Source organism: Lagenorhynchus albirostris, chromosome 19 (assembly GCF_949774975.1).
Source record: "Lagenorhynchus albirostris chromosome 19, mLagAlb1.1, whole genome shotgun sequence".
In the NCBI taxonomy this organism is placed as follows: Eukaryota; Metazoa; Chordata; class Mammalia; order Artiodactyla; family Delphinidae; genus Lagenorhynchus; species Lagenorhynchus albirostris.
In genome coordinates this window covers 23,985,550-24,000,550 of record NC_083113.1, presented here as the reverse complement: position 1 = coordinate 24,000,550, position 15,001 = coordinate 23,985,550, and the positions used below count along the sequence as shown (strand labels likewise).

Below are 15,001 nucleotides of genomic sequence, written 5' to 3'. Positions count from 1 at the left end.
GCATAAAGAAGCTAATTAATTTGCTCAAGGTTTCACAGGTGGTAAATGGCTGAGTAGTGTTTTAAACCCAGAAAGTCTGATTCAAGAGTTTGTGCTCTGGGGAGCAGTATGGTTCAGTGTTCAGCAACCTGGGCTTTTTTCCTGCTAGAGTAGACGGCTTTTGGCATACCACAGATTCTCCCAAACTGATAACAACTGCACCTTGAATGCATATAAAAATAATATTTATTAACTTAGGTTGTACTATATATTTAGTCAAACCAAGAGATTAACACAAAAACTTAAAATCTTTAGACTCCATTCAGCTTGAATTTCATATTCTGGATAGGACAGGAGACTGTCTTTTGCTTAAAACAAAACAAGAAAGCAAAATGGTTTCAATGACATTTTGTAGGAGAGAGCAGACCTGTGGGGAGCCAAGGCTGAGCCAACCAGGCACTGTGGCTTATCTAACGAATTTGCTGCCCATGTGAGAGCCACCCTGCTCAGCCCCAATGCTGGTTTCTTTGCTATTAAGGATAGGATCCTTGTTATAAAAGTTCAAACAAATTTCCAAAGCCCTCACATCTTCCTTGAGGTGGCAGATGCACCGCTGGTTTGCAGTACAGGTGGTCCGGAAGCTGAAATCACTCTGTTGTAGCCTTTTGTGCTTTGGCAGCATTTTCCAAAATTTTCCTTTTCCACTGTTCATAATCCTGTGTCAGATCTTCATCTTTTTGCGGTTTATGTGGGATCTCTACTACATTCTCTATTTCTATGAGAGAAAAAAAATTTTTAATGTTTCAAAATCCTTATGTTTACAAATGAGTAAGAAAGAAGTAAGCTTGTTTACTTTAAAACCTCTATCTTAATTAAGGTAATAGGGAATAAGATACCAAAATGAGAAGTGGAAACAGAAGTTAACACATCAGTTTTTCGCTCTCCCTTACACTCCAAGCATTCCAAGACATCTTGATGATAGCTAACATTTATCAAGCCCTGAATCCAGCACTTTTTAATTGTATTATCTCATTCAACCCTCACCACAATTATGTGAAATGGGTGCTAATATTAATCACATTTTATAGATTAGGAAGTTGAGGCTCACAGAAATTGTCACTTTCCTAAAATCACAGAACCACTCGGTGGTAAAGCAGGATTTGAACCTCAGCAGTTTGCCTTCAGATGTATTCTTAATTACATGATACTTCTGTAAACTACTACTTGGAAAACTGTCTTATCAAATGATTAACTTCCAGGATTTAGTTAAAATCTGACTTTTTTTTTTAATTGAAGTACAGTTGATTTACAATGTTGTGTTAGTTTCTGGTGTACAGCAAAGTGATTCAGTTATACATATATGTATATTCTTTTCCATTATGGTTTATCACAGGATACTGAATATAGTTCCCTGTGCTACAGTAGGACCTTGTTGTTTATCCTTCGTATATATAATAGTTTGTATCTGATAGTCCCAAACTCCCAATCGAACCCTACTCCTTGGCAACAAGTCTGTTCTCTATGTCTGTGAGTCTGTTTCTGTTTCGTAGATAAGTTCATTTGTGTCATATTTTAGATTCCACATACAAGTGATATCATATGGTATTTGTCTTTCTCTTTCTGACTTATTTCACTTAGTATGATAATCTCTAGATCCATCCATGTTGCTGCAAATATAAAATCTGACTCTTGTCAAGGCAAGCTGCTAAAGCAGCAAAGGGCTATTCACTGCATTAAACCCACTGTACACTAATCCCATTGTACTAATTTCAATGTTCATCCGGTGTTAATAATGCTTCACCCGTTGCTGAAGGTTCAACCACTGTCTTCTTTTTCTTCCATGGTGGAGTAGCTGAATCTCCCGGCTCTCCTTTAGGGGAAAAAAAAAGTATTATCCGAGTTAATTTTTCTCCTATTTTCAATTTTAGTTTTGGGGCTTATTTTGGATCACAAATAAAAACCAGATACCTTGATTGACCAAATACTAGGATAAGGAGAAGGCAAATGATCTTGCCCTTCTCTTTTCTTTGGCTTTTCCTGTCAGACTTCAGAACAGAGAATCTATTTTCTAGGTATGAATTTACGGAATCACAGGGTTGGTTATTTTGTTTTTGTTTTTTAGTTATTAAGCTATTTTATTTGAAAAATAGAAAAGAACAGTAATTTTCTCAGGAAAAACCGATCTTGTCTACAGATAGACAAGAATATGTATTTCAGAGACGTTCTTTCAAATGACACATTCTTGCAACGTGGAATGAATACTCACTGTCGATCTGCTGCCCAATCTTCTCTAACTGTTTACAGAGTCGATCAAACATGGCTTTTTTTACACCGGATGTGGCTGCCATTTTATTTTTGTCCACCTTTAGCTTTAGAATCCTACAAAAGAATTTGATAACTTACTGTTCTTAAGATCAGTATTGTTATCTTCTTTGGCCAACCAGTTATCAACTTATTTCCTTTCCACTAAGGCTTTATGAAGAGCCCCCAACTGTTTAATTTTCCCTTTATTTCAAACGTATATCATTAGCTAAAACCATGCAAACTTACCTTTTAAAGCTATTTATTTAGTTATTTATTGTACTGCGAGAGATAAAATGCACACGGGGTCTGTTACATAACAAATAGGGCACATAAAAACATTTGCTATAGTACTTCATGCTTTATAGAACTCTTATACATCTCAGATGTTAACTTGTTAAATGACAATTACAGCATTTTAAAGTGTTTAACTCACTTTAAACACTTATGATGCTTATATTTATATGACTACAAGAATATAAACCACCCTCCCCTCCAAAAACCCCCCCTAATAACACTTCACAACAACCACTAATGAAAAATACAAAACAAACTTATTTAAAATAACAGACCCATTCAAACCTTTCTTTGTTCAGTGAAACGTGCTTTCAAAAGTGAGGTTGTCAATACTGCTTTCTACCATAACAGCCATACTCCCTCCACACATACATATACCTTTGTTGAAATAAAGGGACTATTTCTATTCACTAATAGTAGCTAAGGGAGCCAAACACACCAAAATTAGTGGTTAAATAGTAAGAAACCTATTCTTTAAGCACCAGCTACAATTTGTTTTCTAATGAGTTTTCCAGCAAGATAAAACAAGACAACTTTAGACAAAGATAACAATTACTAATATTTCCAGGGTAAAATTTCAGTATACACACAGATAACCCCAAAGATTCAAATTAAGAATTTATCATTGAGAAGTTTTATAAATTACTTGAAAAAGAGTTGCAATCAGTACTTAAAAAAATGTGACTGGAAAATCACAACTAAGCACTGTTTTAATGATAGGTTTCATGACTTAGCATACATATACATATATGTGGCTGTCACTTGGCAAGTGGGCTTTGGGCAACACTAGTTCCTAGTTGTCAGGTCCATCGTGGGATAAACTGAGAATCAGGTCACTTGGCCACTATTAAGGTTATTTAGGAAAATATGCTCTGAGTTGAAATCAACTAAATTAGAAGTATTCTTTGGCAACGAGAAATTTATTTATAAATTATAGACTTTTCTGAATGTTCAAAGGAACACTTACTTGCATGCTGAAAGTAGTGCAGCAGTGGTGAAAAGCGGCCTGGATAAGTCAAGATCCACTTGCTGTGTTTGTGGAAGACTGGACTCATAGCTAAGTGAAAGCAGTGTTTGCAGAGTTATTTGTTAGAAAATATTATTTCAAAGAAACTGAAAATGCAAATCAGAACTTACAAACTATTTAAATGTATAAGATACGCATTCTGTCACTTCAGCATATTAGTTATTTTTTAAGACGGAAAATTACCATGACATTGGATATTTCTGCTTTATGTATCAGTATCGATTTTCAGTTATATGCCTCATACCTTTGCAGTATCTTTGAAGCCATGTTCACTGCTTCTGTACAGCTAAACTGTACAGCTAGGTCTCTTATTCCAATATTCGAGTTCAGGCCCAGTAAACACTCAAAAGATTTAAGGCAACTCTGATACATCTTCTTGTTCAAACCAGAAAGTTTAATTAAATAATCCTTTGAAAGGAAAAACAGATGAATCATAAAAATCATAAGTGCTGTATATTAGTGCCTTTAACACTTGTTTAATAAGTCAACTTTCCAAGATTAATTAATTCTGTGGCAAGTCACTCTACCTAAAGGTTTAGCTTCATTTAGTCAAAAATCAGTAATCATATCAGGCAAATTAAGTACCGCTGGCAATAAGCTCATACTATAGAAAGGCAGTCATGCATGTGTGCAGATAATTTAAAATACAACATAGTGTTACCACAGCCAAGCTGTGAATTAAAAAACACAGGAGATGCATATATGGTATTTGCTTTAACAAAGGTGCCAATGTGCAATTCATTGGAAAAACAAAGGAGGGAAGTAGTGGGAGTGAGGTGGGGAGGGAGAGTGTGTGTGAAAGGGAGATAAGAGGGAAACTGGGAGAGAAACAGGAGGATCAACAACTGAGGGACACCAACTCTGCTTGGGAAAGGAAAGCTTAATAAAGGATGTAACAGCAAGGCAGGGTCATTTTAAGACAAACAGGAGCTTGCTAGAAAAGCATTCCAGGTTAAAAAAAAAAAGGCATTGCATTTACAAAGTCAGTCATTAAGATGCATGGTCTGTTAAGTGAACAGTGTAGCTTGAGGTTAGTAGGGTTCAAGAAGGGCTGGAGAGTTTGATGTTAATGGGGAGCCAACCCATGGGGAGCCAATGGTGTTTTTAATGCCACCATTTTTATCAGTGTACCATTATGTGACAGGCACTGTGTTAACAGTGTAACATATAGTACATTGTTTCCTCCTTACAATTATCCAGTGAAATGGATACCTTTATCCCCATTTGATGGATGAGGAAACTAGAGACACACAGAGTTAGTAACCGGTGGTGTCGAGATTTGGTCTCAACATGTGAGTCTTGCCATAGCTTGGCTCTCAACCACTGTGACACTGGAAGAAAAATAATACATGGGTTTTAAAGTATGTGATTTAGGAGAATGATGCTAGTGGCAGTGTGGAAGACAGCCTTCTGTAAAGAAAGAGGTGCTCAGGAAAACTAGGTAGTAAAGAATAGAGAGAATGTTGCAAAAAAATTTTTCTCAAACTCTACAAAATGATTCTAAAGTTCATCTAGAATAACATACGAGAATAGCCAGGAAAATTCTAAAACACGGAGTTTTGATGGGGGCTAGTCCAACCAGAGATGAAAACATGATTAAACTTCAGTGTTGCACCAGATTATTCAGACATTCAGTGGGACCTACTTACCCTGTCCAAGGGGAACTTCACGTAGGAAGCTGCAAGGTCCAGGCACATGACTGCATTGCTGGTTTCTGTGGTTCGTGCCGCTAGGCCAATACACTTCACATGGGACAGTCGCAAGTACTCCTCTGCTTTCCTGAGCAACACATTCACTAAAACTCTTTCCCAGAAGTCTGCCCAATACTTTGGTAAACAATGAATTCAGCCTGGCGAACTTCACTCCGACCCTAATTCCTATGCAAGTTTATTTGGGGCTGGGAATGAAACTCCCATCTTTTGGGGGAGGACAGGGTTCTACAAAACAGAACAGACCCTCTGACTCCAGACATCACTGTGCTCAAGTACTTTCAAGCAAAAGTAAGTTCCTGAAATCCTCCCAAAAAGGCCAACCCTTCTTTCAGCCTTCCATTACAGGAACAAGCATGAATTGTGACATAGGCAGGCAAGTGAGACCAGGGTTCCTCCTTCCTCTAAATCTGTGGTTCTTGGGACTTCCCTGGTGGTGCAGTGATTAAGAATCCGCCTGCCAGTGCAGGGTACACGGGTCCGATATCTGGTCCAGGAATATCCCACATGCCGCGGAGCAACTAAGGCCCTGCGTCACAGCTACTGAGCCTGCGCTCTAGAGCCCACGCGCTGAGAGGCCATGCTCTGCAACAAGAGAAGCCACTGCAATGAGAAGCCCGCGCACCGCAACTATGAGTAGCCCCCACTCGCCGAAACTAGAGAAAGCCGGCGCACAGTAACGAAGACCCAACGCAGCCATACGTACATACATACATACATACTTACATACATAAATAAATAAAAATAAATCTGTGGTTCTCAAACTTTAGTGTACATGACAGTCACCTTGGGGCTTGTGAAAAGATTGCTGGTCCCAGCCCGAGTTTCTGATCAGTAGGCCTATAGTGGGGCCTAAAAATGTGCATTTCTACCAAGTTCCAAGGAGATACTGATACTGCTGGTCCAGGCACCACACTTTGAGAACCACTGTTCTAAATGATTACGAGTCCAGGAGGTGTTCCTTTCCTTCCCTTCTGTCACCTAATTGACAGTCCAAGCACCCAGGCTAGCCCTGCCCCCCCAGTTTAACTACAATTCTTTCTTTCTTTTTTTAACATTTATTTACTTATCGGCTGTGTTGGGTCTTCGTTGCTAAACGCGGTTTTTCTCTTGCGGCGAGCGGGGGCTACTCTTCGTTGCAGTGCGCAGGCTTCTCATTGCGGTGGCTTCTCTTGTTGCGGAGCACAGGCTCTAGGCACACGGGCTTCAGTAGTTGTGGCACGCGGGCTCTGTAGTTGTGGCTCACGGGCTCTAGAGTGCAGGCTCAGTAATTGCGGTGTACAGGCTTAGCTGCTCCGCGGCATGTGGGATCTTCCCGGACCAGGGCTCGACCTGTGTCCCCTGCATTGGCAGACGGATTCTTCACCACTGCACCACCAGGGAAGCCCCAATACTTTATTTCTAACCCTGGATCATGCAAAAGTCCTTCCCATCTCCGGGGTTTTGCACAGGCTGCTGTCCCTGCTTGGGCCCTCTTCGCACATCTTCCCGTGGCTGGCACCTTCTATAAATCGGGTCTCAGCGCCAATGGCACCCCCCCCCCCATCCGAGGCTTTCTCGCAAGTTTCTTTTAAATTAAAGGCTGCAGAGAAGCTGCGCTCCGCTCCATCCCCAGCGGCTCCGCACACCACCCCATTCCACTTCCTGCGTAGTCGTTGCCACCATAGACACTGCCCTCCATGAGGTCTCTACCCCGTAGGTCTGCCTCCGCCGTAAACGCACTCTCAATAAGTTTCAGGGAAACGACCCAAGCTCTCCGCCTCTCTCCCTTTCCCACCACCGTGCATCCCACAGTTTTAGCTGTTCCCAGGGGCGTCTACACTCGCCCCTCCGGCCTGCTCACGAAGCTCACTGTCGGGAGGTTTTTCTTAAGGTAGGGCCTAAATCCCTTCTGAGGGCGCAGGGCCGCTGGGGTGCGCCCGACCGGACTCACCTCAGCACCTCCGGCTCGGCGATGCCCAGGCGCGGGGCTAAACGCCGGATCAGACCAGGTTCCATGGCGCGGACAAAGACTACACCCGCAAACAGCTGCAACGCGACGAAACCCGCGCGCGGACGTCTCGCCAGCCAGTGAGGGCCGGGACCCACCCCCCCGCTGCATCTGGATTGGTTGGGACAAGAAGTTGCGACTACCCCGTAAACCAATCCTGGTCTTCCTCTTGAGCGTGCGCGCTGCGAGTACACGCGCCAAGGCAGAAAGTGAATGTGCTCCGGCAGCTCCCACTCCTTTTATTCCTCCCTTTTAGGCAGACGCAAACGCTGCCTTAGGCTCTTGCTGTCTCCTTCCTGCAGCCGAGGGATTTCCCCCTACTCCGCACTGTCCCGCCACACACTGTGGAGAGATTGGCTGGCGCCTAGGTTCCTCAGTCCAGCGTGAAGTGACAAGGACCAATAAATACGCGAGACTTGGAGGGCCAATCTAGGAGCTGCCTGCAGCGTCCGAAGGCGGAGCTAGAGGGGGCGGGGCTTGGAGGGGCTGCAGAGTCACCTGACCGCGGGAGGCTCCGCGCGGGGTGGGTGCTGTTAGCTGCAGGCTTAGGGGAATCGCCATGGTGAGTGCTGAGGGGCCGCGGGCCCCGGGCCGACCCTTCTCCCAGCACCTGCTCACTCCCACCGCCTTGGAGCCTTGCAGGAGGAGTCGGGGCCCCGCAGCCGGGTCGGGGCTAATACCAGCCCGGCTTGGCCTGCGGGGTGGGCGACAGGCCGGGGAAGGCCGCAGGCGGGGCGATCCGGGCTCGGGTGGGCGGGGGTGCTTGGCCGCGGCCGTTACTCTTTGAGGAGGTGTCTCCGCCCATTAGCTCTGGGGGTCCGTGAGGGACTGCGGCCCCTCTGAGTGGAGTCGGCCACCGCCCGCCTTGATGGGATCCAGAGTGCCGGGTCTGGGCGTCTGGCTGGAACGGGAGCGTGGGGAGGGCCTGAGGCTCAGAGGTGGCGTTGGGATCCGCCCAGAGGCTGCTCCCTTGCTGGCGGTTCCACCTTTGTGCCTGGTAGTGCTTTCTTATCCCTTCCTTGTGCAAGAAATACCTTCCGGAGGGGCCTTAACGGTGCCCGGGCCTTCTTCGGCCTCATAGCCCCCTTCGATTGCAGTGTGTGTCAGAATTCTAGGGACTCGCTTACGTGAATTTCCTGGAAGGACTCATGCTCTCTGATATCTACTAATTCTGAGAGACGGAAAGGAGACTGCTTGTTTCCTTTAACACTTGTTCGTTGGGCGTCCTGGCTCTCTTACTGACCTCCCCATTGATGAAATCCAAGTGTTTTACTTCCTGGAAGTAGGCATACTCCTTAGCGCCTCTCCGTGCTGGCAGCAAATCGTGGTGTGGCTGTTGGCTGGTGAACTTGAACTTCCTCAAAGTGTGAATCCTTGTGTCTAGTTTCCACAAAGGCAAGTTGTCACTTGCATTTTATTAGCGTTTGACATAGCCTGCACAGTATGAATAATGTTTTTGGATGTTGGTGTACAGTATGTCAGTTTTATCTCACTATTTACTTTACGTAGACAGGCTTCTGAAAACCTGTAAGCCTGGAAACAGGGGTCGCTTTAAATGTGTTAATGCCAGAAAGCAGAATGTTTGACATATATTACTTTCATATAATATGATGCCATACAAGGTGATTTTGCTTATTTCTCAGAATTTTTAGTTGGGAATTGATATGAGAACGGTGCAAAAATTAAACTAGGATATCTCTGTTTCTCAACGTTTATGGATTGACATTTATAGTGTTTTGTAATCAAAGCAGTTACTTGAGGATCTACTATACATCCAGATTCTGTGCTTGATGAACCAGTTTGGAGCAGTGAGCCAGACACAGTGAGCCAGTCCTGTTCTCATGAATTTTATTGGGAAAGAAAACTTGAGTAGCAGTCTTGTCACAGCCACTGTCTCTGTGACTTGGGCAAGTCACTCAATCTTCTTTGAGTCTCCTTTTTGCATCTGAAAACAAATGTTGCCTCTTTGGCCCTTCCCAATCCTAAAATTCTAGGATCCAGTTCAATTCATCATGCATCTTGTGTGCCTTCTATGTCATGGACTGTGCTGGGCAATGGGAACATAGTCCTTGCTTTCAAAGAACTTAAGGGTCTAGCAGGGAAGACTTGCTTGTGGCACTTAATGGAATACAGTCTGAGGATCGCTTTGCTAGCACTGTCAACTCAGTGTTGTGGGGCCCTGGAGGGAGAGACGGTTCTGCCTGAGGAGCTTGGGAAAGACTACAGGAAGTAAATGTTAACTTTGATTCTGAGAAAGGTGAGCAGAAATTCCCCAGGTGGAGAAGAAAGCGTATTGCTAGTAGATAAAGCTGGGAGAAGTGAATGCTCATGGTGTGTGCCATCATAGGATTCCTGGGGCAATTTATTGGTAAATTAAGGTGGAGACACTTTGGTATTAAAATACATGTTTGGACGTTCCCATCCCTTCATCATCCTTAGTTCTCCCCACTTCAATTGCTATTTTGTGTCTTATCATCATTTTTAAAATAGTACTTTCATTAACATAATGAAATTCTGTATCTTTGAGAGACTGGTTATTTTCACTTTACAGTTGCTTTGCATCGCGTTGTTAGATTACATCTGTAGCATGAGTGGAGAGATTGACAAATAAGTTCCTAGGATCGTTGGAGATAATTGCTGATGTCCAAGGGGGATATAATAATAATGGTAACACTTATGTGAAGTGCTTATTACTAAGTGCTAAGCACTTTTCAAGCTTTATCTGTGTCACTTCACTTATTACTCATAACGGTGATGTAAGTACTCTTATTAACCTTGTTTGCTACAAGAGGAAGTGAAAGCACATTGTTTGAATGGAGAATAGTTTTATAAGTGATATGTTCATAGTGACCTTTGTTCTCTCTGCACCTTTTTGAAAAAATAAATTTATTTATTCAATTTTGGCTGCGTTGGGTCTTCATTGCTGCACACGGGCTTTTTCTAGTTGCGGCGAGGGGGGCTACTCTTTGTTGTGGTGCATGGGCTTCTCATTACGTGGCTTCTTTTGTTGCAGAGCATGGACTCTAGGCGCGCGGGCTTCAGTAGTTTGTGGCCCATGGGCTTAGTTGCTCCGCGGCATGTGGGATCTTCCTGGACCAGGGCTCGAACCGTCCCTGCATTGGCAGGCAGCTTCTTAACCACTGCACCACCTCTCTGCACCTTTTAACTGTGTAGACTTGGGAGGGCTGTTCGGCTTGAGTCTCACGCTAAAATGGGCCTGATCACAAATGTTAATTTGATTTTGACTCTGTAGTGTTTCCATTTTTCTCTGATGCATGTAGCTGCTATGTACAGGGTCATTTGTAAACGGAGAACCACTTTCATGAGTGAGGAATCATTGGTTACCTGGCTTGTGTTTAATGAGAGCGTGTTCACGTTATACCTGACACTACTCGCAATGTGACACTTCCCAGGAAGGGCATCTAGATGCTCCTTTAGAATAGCCATTTGGGGACTTCCCTGGTGGTGCAGTGGTGAAGAATCCGCCTGCCAATGCAGGGGGCACGGGTTCAAGCCCTGGTATGGGAAGATCCCACATGCCACAGAGCAACTAAGCCCGTGTGGCACAACTACTGAGCCCATGTGCCACAACTACTGAAACCCGCGCACGTAGAGCCCGTGCTCCGCAACAAGAGAAGCCACCGCAATGAGAAGCCCGTGCACTGCAACGAAGAGTAGCCCCTGCTCGTCACAACTAGAGAAAGCCCACACACAGCAATGAAGACCCAATGAAGCCAAATAAATAAATAAGTAGACTAGAATAGCCGTTTGTATAATAACTACATTGTCTTACAAGTAATATGTAAAAATACATTAATATAGCTTTATCTCTTCATTTGTAGCCTACTAATAAGTCTGTAATTTTCTACATTGTGTATATATATGTTTCTATTAATTTTAAACCCCATTGATACAAAATAGAAAAATTTTGCCAATTTGTTTTCAGATTACTGAATCTGGTCATTTCTATACAAGTATTTTTGAATTGCTTGTAATCTCTTTTTTTTTTTTGAAGTCAAATCACCCTTTATTCTTCTATTCTGCACTTGATGCACTTGGTGCTCGGTAGGTTGAATCAAAAATGATTTTCTTTTTTTTTTTTAACATCTTTATTGGGGTATAATTGCTTTACAATGGTGTGTTAGTTTCTGTTTTATAACAAAGTGAATCAGTTATACATATACATATGTTCCCATATCTCTTCCCTCTTGCGTCTCCCTCCCTCCCACCCTCCCTATCCCACCCCTCCAGGCGGTCAGAAAGCACCGAGCTAATATCCCTGTGCCATGCGGCTGCTTCCCAGTAGCTATCTACCTTACGTTTGTTAATGTATATATGTCCACGCCTCTCAATTGCCCTGTCACAGCTCACCCTTCCCCCTCCCCATATCCTCAAGTCCGTTCTCCAGTAGGTCTGTGTCTTTATTCCTGTCTTATCCCTAGGTTCTTCATGACATTTTTTTTCTTAAATTCCATATATATGTGTTAGCATACGGTATTTGTCTTTTTCTTTCTGACTTACTTCACTCTGTATGACAGACTCTAGGTCTATCCACCTCATTACAGATAGCTCAATTTCATTTCTTTTTATGGCTGAGTAATATTCCATTGTATATATGTGCTACATCTTCTTTATCCATTCATCCGATGATGGGCACTTAGGTTGTTTCCATCTCCGGGCTATTGTAAATAGAGCTGCAATGAACATTTTGGTACATGACTCTTTTTGAATTTTAGTTTTCTCAGGGTATATGCCCAGTAGTGGGATTGCTGGGTCATATGGCAGTTCTATTTGTAGTTTTTTAAGGAACCTCCATACTGTTCTCCATAGTGGCTGAACCAATTCACATTCCCAGCAGCAGTGCAAGAGTGTTCCCTTTTCTCCACACCCTCTCCAGCATTTATTCTAGACTTTTTGATGATGGCCATTCTGACTGGTGTGAGATGATATCTCATTGTAGTTTTGATCTGCATTTCTCTAATGATTAATGATGTTGAGCATTCTTTCATGTGTTTGTTGGCAGTCTGTATATCTTCTTTGGAGAAATGTCTATTTAGGTCTTCTGCCCATTTTTGGATTGGGTTGTTTGTTTTTTTGTTATTGAGCTGCATGAGCTGCTTGTAAATTTTGGAAATTAATCCTTTGTCAGTTGCTTCATTTGCAAATATTTTCTCCCATTCTGAGGGTTGTCTTTTGGTCTTGTTTATGGTTTCCTTTGCTGTGCAAAAGCTTTGAAGTTTCATTAGGACCCATTTGTTTATTTTTGTTTTTATTTGCATTTCTCTAGGAGGTGGGTCAAAAAGGATCTTGCTGTGATTTATGTCATAGAGTGTTCTGCCTATGTTTTTCTCTAAGAGTTTGATAGTTTCTGGCCTTACATTTAGGTCTTTAATCCATTTTGAGCTTATTTTTGTGTATGGTGTTAGGGAGTGATCTAATCTCATACTTTTACATGTACCTGTCCAGTTTTCCCAGCACCACTTATTGAAGAGGCTGTCCTTTCTACACTGTACATTCCTGCCACCTTTATCAAAGATAAGGTGTCCATATGTGCATGGGTTTATCTCTGGGCTTTCTATCCTGTTCCATTGATCTATCTTTCTGTTTTTGTGCCAGTACCATACTGTCTTGATTACTGTAGCTTTGTAGTATAGTCTAAAGTCAGGGAGCCTGATTCCTCCAGCTCTGTATTTCGTTCTCAAGATTGCTTTGGCTATTCGGGGTCTTTTGTGTTTCCATACAAATTGTGAAATTTTTTGTTCTAGTTCTGTGAAAAATGCCAGTGGTAGTTTGATAGGGATTGCATTGAATCTATAGATTGCTTTGGGTAGTAAGAGTCATTTTCACAATGTTGATTCTTCCAATTCAAGAACATGGTATATCTCTCCATCTAGTTGTATCATCTTTAATTTCTTTCATCAGTGTGTTATAATTTTCTGCATACAGGTCTTTTGTGTCCTTAGGTAGGTTTATTCCTAGATATTTTATTCTTTTTGTTGCAGTGGTAAATGAGAGTGTTTTCTTGATTTCACTTTCAGATTTTTCATCATTAGTATATAGGAATGCCAGAGATTTCTGTGCATTAATTTTGTATCCTGCCACTTTACCAAATTCATTGATTAGCTCTAGTAGTTTTCTGGTAGCATCTTTAGGATTCTCTATGTATAGTATCATGTCATCTGCAAAAAGTGACAGCTTTACTTCTTCTTTTCCGATTTGGATTCCTTTTATTTCCTTTTCTTCTCTGATTGCTGTGGCTAAAACTTCCAAAACTATGTTGAATAAGAGTGGTGAGAGTGGGCAACCTTCCTGATCTTAGTGGAAATGCTTTCAGTTTTTCACCATTGAGGATGATGTTGGCTGTGGGCTTGTCATATATGGCCTTTATTATGTTGAGGAAAGTTCCCTCTATGCCTACTCTCTGCAGTGTTTTTATCATAAATGGGTGTTGAATTTTGTCAAAAGCTTTCTCTGCATCTATTGAGATGATCATATGGTTTTTCTCTTTCAATGTGTTCATATGGTTTATCACATTGATAGATTTGCTTATATTGAAGAATCCTTGCATTCCTGGAATAAACCCCACTTGATCATGGTGTATGATCCTTTTAATGTGCTGTTGGATTCTGTTTGCTACTGTTTTGTTGAGGATTTTTGCATCTATGTTCATCAGTGATATTGGCCTGTAGTTTTCTTTCTTTGTGACATCCTTGTCTGGTTTTGGTATCAAGGTGATGGTGGCCTCGTAGAAGGAATTTGGGAGTGTTCCTCCCTCTGCTATATTTTGGAAGAGTTTGAGAAGGATAGGTGTTATCTCTTCTCTAAATGTTTGATAGAATTCGCCTGTGAAGCCATCTGGTCCTGGGCTTTTGTCTGTTGGAAGATTTTTAATCACAGTTTCAATTTCAGTGCTTGTGATTGGTCTGTTCATATTTTCTGTTTCTTCCTGATTCAGTCTTGGCAGTTTGTGCATTTCTAATACTTTGTCCATTTCTTCCAGGTTGTCCCATTTTATTGGCATAGAGTTGCTTGTAGAAATCTCTCATGATCTTTTGTATTTCTGCAGTGTCAGTTGTTACTTCTTTTTCATTTCTAATTCTATTGATTTGAATCTTCTCCCTTTTTTTCTTGATGAGTCTGGCTAATGGTTTATCTATTTTGTTAATCTTCTCAAAGAACCAGCTTTTAGTTTTATTGATCTTTGCTATTGTTCCCTTCATTTCTTTTTCATTTATTTCTGATCTGATTTTTATGAGTTTTTTCCTTCTGCTAACTTTGGGGTTTTTTTGTTCTTCTTCCTCTAATTGCTTTAGGTGCAAGGTTAGGTTGTTTATTCCAGACGTTTCCTGCTTCTTAAGGTGGGTTGTATTGCTATAAACTTCCCTCATAGAACTGGTTTTGCTGCATCCCATAGGTTTTGGGTCGTTGTGTCTCCATTGTCATTTGTTTCTAGGTATTTTTAAGTTTCCTCTTTGATTTCTTCAGTGATCACTTCGTTATTAAGTAGTGTATTGTTTAGCCTCCATGTTTTTGTATTTTTTACAGATCTTTTCCTGTAATTGATATCTAGTCTCATGGCTTTGTGTTTGGAAAAGATACTTGAAACAATTTCAATTTTCTTAAATTTACCAAGGCTTGATTTGTGACCCAAGATATGATCTATCCTGGAGAATGTTCCATGAGCACTAGAGAAAAATG

General features: G+C 41.9%; 2 protein-coding genes across 7 annotated transcripts in view; one reads left to right on the top strand and one right to left on the bottom strand.

Annotated features, from left to right (window-relative positions):
• Positions 1-207: 207 nt before the first annotated feature.
• On the bottom strand, positions 208-7,659 carry ORC6 (origin recognition complex subunit 6). Of its 5 annotated transcripts, none has more exons than XR_009537227.1 (8): positions 7,247-7,659; positions 5,254-5,430; positions 3,849-4,012; positions 3,545-3,634; positions 2,246-2,358; positions 1,781-1,849; positions 566-754; positions 208-347 (listed from the first exon to the last, which is right to left on the bottom strand). XR_009537227.1 is itself a non-coding variant. In XM_060131830.1 (8 exons), the coding sequence occupies exons 1-7, from the start codon at positions 7,412-7,414 to the stop codon at positions 1,795-1,797; spliced, it is 867 nt and encodes a 288-aa protein (XP_059987813.1). In that variant the 5' UTR covers positions 7,415-7,659; the 3' UTR covers positions 208-754; positions 1,781-1,794. The 5 variants fall into 5 exon arrangements, 4 of the variants coding, with proteins under 4 accessions (XP_059987813.1, XP_059987812.1, XP_059987814.1 ...); XM_060131830.1 differs by adding an exon at positions 1,948-2,047 and having other exon boundaries at positions 208-754; XM_060131829.1 differs by having other exon boundaries at positions 208-754.
• A 133-nt stretch (positions 7,660-7,792) lies between these two features.
• The window catches only part of VPS35 (VPS35 retromer complex component), a 41,460-nt gene continuing 34,251 nt past the window's right edge, over positions 7,793-15,001 (top strand). For both annotated transcript variants that reach the window (XM_060131048.1, XM_060131047.1), the window contains exon 1: positions 7,793-7,865. In XM_060131048.1, the coding sequence (XP_059987031.1) occupies positions 7,863-7,865 (3 nt within the window). In that variant the 5' untranslated portion in view covers positions 7,793-7,862. The remainder of the gene's footprint in view (positions 7,866-15,001) is intronic.

Coding starts and splice junctions, on each gene's coding strand:
- ORC6 (XM_060131829.1), bottom strand. CDS start 7,414: ATGCAGCGGGGGGGTGGGTCCCGGCCCTCACTGGCTGGCGAGACGTCC. Junction 1,850..2,245: donor GATTGGGCAGCAGATCGACA/GTGAGTATTCAT, acceptor TTTCCCCTAAAG/GAGAGCCGGGAGATTCAGCT. Junction 755..1,780: donor GGTTGAACCTTCAGCAACGG/GTGAAGCATTAT, acceptor TTTCTCTCATAG/AAATAGAGAATGTAGTAGAG.